Below are 6,000 nucleotides of genomic sequence, written 5' to 3'. Positions count from 1 at the left end.
CCACATTCTAATTTACATTCCTCGTTTATTCCTCGAGATTCATTAATTGAGTTTTTTATCTCTAAATATCACCAATCATGAATATTATCATTCTAAAAAATTAATTATTCTAGCTAAATTCGTTTGTTTCTTTTTTGAGGAATTGATGTTTCAATATTCCATATCAACATTATTTTTATGTAAAAAATTGAAGATTGTCAGTTCCAGTGATGGAATTGAATCACTTTATACTTTCAGCCTTCATGTTTTCTACATTTTAATCCTGTTTCAATTGGAATGATGAAATATAATTTTTGGAAAATAATTTATCAACGTAAACGGGTTTTTTAAACGTACAACGATTTATAGGAACGGTATGGATTATAAAATTAACACAATTTCGGTGATGTGATAAGGAAAAGATGAGTTTCTAGAATTGCGATGGTCATTCTCTGCTTTGGTGCCGACGGCAATGTTTTTCAACCTCAAATCTTTCATCTGCAGAAATGATCCATTAATTAGTTCTCTAGAGAATATTTCATTAATGAATGCTCTGAGGCATTGAATTTAAATGATTTTGAATGAATTTAAGAGGGTTTTAATTAATTCCAGTTCCACGAATGAACTTGAGTATGTGTAGGAGACAGTTCTATTATATATATGAAATGAACAAATTAATACTATTCCGGAAACCTTCCTTTCGAACAGTTTTAAGTGATACAGGATTGGATAAAATATGGTATATGAAGCTACATATATCTTCAATTTTTTTCTCTCTTTCTCCGATCTTCTTTTTCTCTCTACTTCTTCATTGGTTAACATTTGTTGGGTTGGTTGGCAGCAACTCTATATGCGTAAACTTGTGAAATTATACATCAAATTGAAGAAAATTTGATGCTCTATAAGCTTATAATCAGCATGGATTTTTCCATCGATATTTAAAAGTTAAAATAGCAAAAAAATTAAGGGAAATGTGCTTTTTCAAAAAATGTCACACCTTTAAGAGCGTATATCTCGAAAAGTAAAAGAGATAATATAGAAATGGTTGTGGAACAATATTGTGGAAAATGATGTAAGCTTTAATTTTGTGTAGAATAGTCTTATCCATAAGATGCATAGTTTTCTAGTTATATGCGAGTAACCAAAAAATGGTACCTTTGAACCACCTCCACCCCCTCAGCACAGGGGTAGTGGTGGAGGCTTTTGATATGTTTACCTCCTCACTACCCTTAACAAAACTGCGGGGTCAAAAATTGTCTTCCAAACTTTTCTCTGTATACCCTTTTTTGAGCATCCACTTGCCTGGCCCATAGCTGGGTCATAAGAGAATCTTTATTATATTAAGGCTGTGCAAAGGCTAAAAATAAACTTTCTACTGGTGATTTTTTCAAAGTTTTTCGATATGTATATCATCAAGCTATAAAAATGAAAAAGTTTTCTCAGGAAAACATTTTTTTTTCAATCATTACTTCTCGAGATGTGAGCGCAAGTTTAAATTTTTGGGACAGAACATTTCAAATTCGGTAAGAGATAAATCCATGAGATTTAGAAGATGAATTCTTCATGGTAATTTTGATTAAATAAAACAAAAATTTCCTGAAAATATCAATTTCTGAGAAAGTTATTCAATTTACTAAAAATGACCAAAAATAACTTTTAGTTGAGCTATTTTTGGTCATTTTTGGGTAATTGAATAACTTTCTCGAAAATCGATATTTCCAAAAGATTTTTGTTTTATTCAATCAACAATACCGTGAAGAATTTATCCTCTGAATCTCACACCGAATTTGAAATGTTCTGTCCCAAAAATTTAAACTTTTGGCGCTCATATCTCGAAAAGTAATGACTGGAAAAAAATGTTTCCCTGAGAAAACTATTCCATCTTGATAGCTTGATGATATACAAATCGAAAAAAATTGAAAAATATCACCAGTAAAAAGTTTATTTTCAGCCTTTGCAAAGCCTTAAAGCTACAAATGACTAAAAATTCACAGCCTGTTTTTTTTTAATTAATTGTTAATGAGTTGTATGTATGTGATGCAGGCTTTCCTCGACCACCGCAGCTCTTACGAGGTCCTGATGCTTGTAGTCAGCGAAACAAACGGAGCCACCCCCGTGCTGATGGCCTGCCGCAACGGTCACCTGGTGGTCGTGCAGTACCTTGTCGACAAATGCAACGCCGACTTTGAACAAACTGGTTCTGGTCAGTTACCTTTGCATACATCACCTATTCATAGTTGTTATTATTAAACGAAAAACCAAATTAATTGCTATAAATCACCCCGATGACTTATGCTACTGCAAATATTGACAACAGGGTAAACAGCTATAGTGAGGTCCACGTTATAATGGCAGTGAAGAAAGATAGAAGAAAAACGTTGCCAAGTCTCTCCATTTTGCCACTGACTGTACACAGCTGTTACTCAATTCATCCCATTAAATTTAATCTAATAATAATTATCATTTCCTTGATAAAATAATCAATTTAATGTCAAATTGACCAAGAAAATATATTTTTTCATAATTTGATTCAAAAATTTGCTTTCAAGACTGAGATCAGATTTTTATTTTTATACAAACCTGAAATGGCGGCTAATTTAAAAAGCTGTGATACAACAATCTGAATTTCAAAACAACATAAATTGAGTTATTTGGTAGATATTCTATTCCAATTTCCTTTAAAAATAATAGAAAAATAGAAATCCTATTTAGAAATAAGTAATTTCAATGGATTAATTCTGAAATAACTTTTCAATATTATTTATACCGGTACGAGTAGGTGTAACCTATACGGGTAGGCTAACTGAAGCATGGATGAAGTCTAGGATGGTTGGTTATCAACTTCTAAAATGTTATTTCAGGTATTTTAATTTGTGTTTCTCATACGGTAATCTCTAAAAATTATTTCATTGTTTCAAAAATACATTTTAAAACAATTATACGACTTGTGTACCAAAGTATTTTGATAGAATGAAAAATCAAATGGTGGCTGAGAATTGTTTGTTTAATTTTGTACAGTCACTGTCAAAAGTAAAAATAAAATATTGGCAAACTGACAACATTGCAAAACTAGAGAGAGATAGCGCTATCTGTTTCGTTGTATGATAGAAAAGGACAGCAACAGTATCGTCAATCGTACACTGCCATTGTAACGTGGACCTCACTATAGATGGAAATTCGATGAGTGCTATATCTGTGTACAGTCAGTGGCAAAATGGAGAGACTTGGCAACGTTTATCTCCTATTTTTGTTCACTGCCATTATAACGTGGACATCACTATAGTTTGCACGAGATTCCTCCTCCTCCTTCTCCTTCTCCTTCTTATCCTCCTTCTCTTCCTTCCTTCGTCCTTCCTTCTCTTCTACATCCTCCTCCATGTCGCTAGAATATCCATGTTGTCAAATTGCGCGAAATTCCAATCTCTTCTTGCAAGTTGCAAACCCATATGTTAAATGGATATCTATCAATCAGTCAATCATTTTATTCAGTAAAATGCATTACAAAATTGGTCCTGCTAAACATAAAAGATTCTACAGCAGGTGCCTACAAATAATAGAATACATAAAAAGAATGATATGCCAACTTTAACAATAGACTATGTAGATTTTACAGCAGGTGCCTACAAATAATAGAATACATAAAAAGAATGATACGCCAACTTTAACAATAAACTAAGTAGAACAAAATTTTTTCCCATGAAACTGGGTGTTTAGGAATTTTAAAAGGAGTGTGAGGTATTAGATGGTCTAAGGATGATTAATAGCACTAATAGGGTATAGGGTTAATGGAAATTGGAAAAAAAGGAAAACTCAAAAACTTCAAATCATAAAACTAAATTAAAATCAAAAGAAAATAGACTTGATACTCTATAGTAAGTAAGAAACAAAAGATATTAATTTACTTCAAAAGTAAGGACAGTACTAAACAAAAAAATACAATAAGTGATAGGGAGTCTCAAACGTTAATTATATATCCATAAAAATTAGTCACTCTAAGGCGGCGGTGTTTCAGAAATACTAAAATTAAAATTAAACAATATATTAAGGTACGTACAACAATAATTCTTAAAACAATATTTTCACTGAACTAGATACGAACACTGATACTGATACCAGAGAATCTGGCTTTATTTTCTATTGATAAGTTAGCAGCTCTCTTTAAAACTTTCCACAAGATACCTGAAAAGAATACATTTCATCTTTCAGTTTTTTTAGAACCTATTATAGTTTATAGCTGTTCAGAAATAGCTATAGCAATGAAAACTTACGATAAAAATTCCCAAATCTTGTCAATTATTTTTCCCATACATGGTGTGTTGCAAAACAATCATTCATCAATTCAAATGAAATATGTACTGATTTCATTAAACTACAATCAACAAGATCATATATTGAAAATACTCAATTCAATAATAGATAGAATTTCAAGTAGCTCATATATCATTATTAATGTGAATGTCTCCTGAGTGGGTTGAGGGCAGCTGTGCCCTGTGCCTGTTATTGTTTAGGGCAGCCGAGTCCGAGGACTTATTGTGTCCAACCGACACTTGAGAGAGGCAAATAGCAATATTCTACCGAACTTTGTTTACACTTGAGCATATTTGTAAACGCAAGAGTATATGTAGCAACCTATCGAAGCGTGCAAGACAATAGAGGGATTCAAAATCAGCGTCAAGTATTATATCGAGATCTCCTACACTCGACCCTCCGACCCTCCTCCAACCCTAGACCCTTGGACCCTCTTGTCAGTCTGAAAGGTGCTTAACAGGGAGAGGTTCTTCCATTTGAATTTACAGTTCAATTGGCTTGATCCATATTAGAACAGATGGACGACGATACACGGAAAACCGACGAGAAATACGACGAAATCAAATCATCGACCACTACAGTGCACACATCTTCAACTTCAAGAAACAAACACATTATTTCTATTCAGTCCTGATTCCCTGGCTGAAGATATGGATATTTGTACTTGAGATGATATGGCGAAGATATATTCGAAGAGCAAGCACGTGTAATATTGAATATTATTCAATTCTTGAGACATCATAATAACAGTGACCTAATCTATTCTGCTACATGAATGATGCGCGAATTTATCCAGTTGGGTGGGGATGGACCCTTATGGATAATTCATTTTATCATGTATCGAAACGTTTTCTTGAATTTTCCCTTAGTCCTTCAAATATTTCTCAAAGTTTCCCTGACCTCGAATTAAATATTCACAAATATTTATGACCCTTAGTTTCTTCTATTAAATAAGAGCTATTCTAAGGGAGCTAACTATAGAGAGTTGACTCAAGTCAATGCTCACTGACTCAACACTCAGATTCATAAATAAAAAACAATTTTGAAGTATTTTTGACTAAGCATTCTTCGGTGAAACAATCAGAACGATTCCATAGTACCTGAACTAGTTTAAATACATAGTGTATAGCCTGGAACCGAAGAGAGCCCATCGTTACATCGCTTACGACCTTCCCGAAGTTTGAAACTATCTGCAATGGTTTCATAAAACAAGTATATCTCGGCTCCAAATCAATATATTGATCATACTTTGATTAAATCCTTACAAGGATAAATAGATGATATGACAATTAATGTCATATAACATGCAATTGTATATCTATTGTTCAGGAAGGTATTCCCATACAAAACCAGAAAATTCGGAAATTCTCACCTTTCAATTTAGTCTAATAGAAGTTTACGCTTCCGTTTTTCAATAGAATTGTTGCGCTAAACCCTGTTCTTTGTCTTCTTCATTGACTGGGCTGCTATTTCACAAAATTGAGCCGTGTGATAAAGTGAGAATCAGAAAGTATAAAAATACTTTTGACAAGGGATACTCAGCCAATTGGACAAATGAACTGTTTACAGTAACACGTGTGGTTTTTTATCGAATGCATGGAGTTATAGTTTGTGTAAAATGAGTTGAGACTTCCATCTGAAGAAATTACAAGGTTGCCAATTCGTGTAAAATTGCAATTTTCTCAAATTTCCAATTCAACGTCAGAATTGGAT

General features: G+C 33.0%; 1 protein-coding gene across 1 annotated transcript in view; it reads left to right on the top strand.

Moving 5' to 3' along the window:
• Nucleotides 1-2,000: 2,000 nt before the first annotated feature.
• LOC111056339 (protein fem-1 homolog CG6966) overlaps nt 2,001-6,000 on the top strand; it is a 57,832-nt gene continuing 53,832 nt past the window's right edge. Inside the window, exon 1 of the mRNA XM_039435622.1 lies at nt 2,001-2,182. Coding sequence (XP_039291556.1) covers nt 2,008-2,182 — 175 coding nt within the window. The 5' untranslated portion in view covers nt 2,001-2,007. The remainder of the gene's footprint in view (nt 2,183-6,000) is intronic.

This window comes from Nilaparvata lugens, chromosome 9 (genome assembly GCF_014356525.2).
Source record: "Nilaparvata lugens isolate BPH chromosome 9, ASM1435652v1, whole genome shotgun sequence".
In the NCBI taxonomy this organism is placed as follows: domain Eukaryota; kingdom Metazoa; phylum Arthropoda; class Insecta; order Hemiptera; family Delphacidae; genus Nilaparvata; species Nilaparvata lugens.
This window is presented reverse-complemented; position numbering and strand designations above follow the sequence as displayed.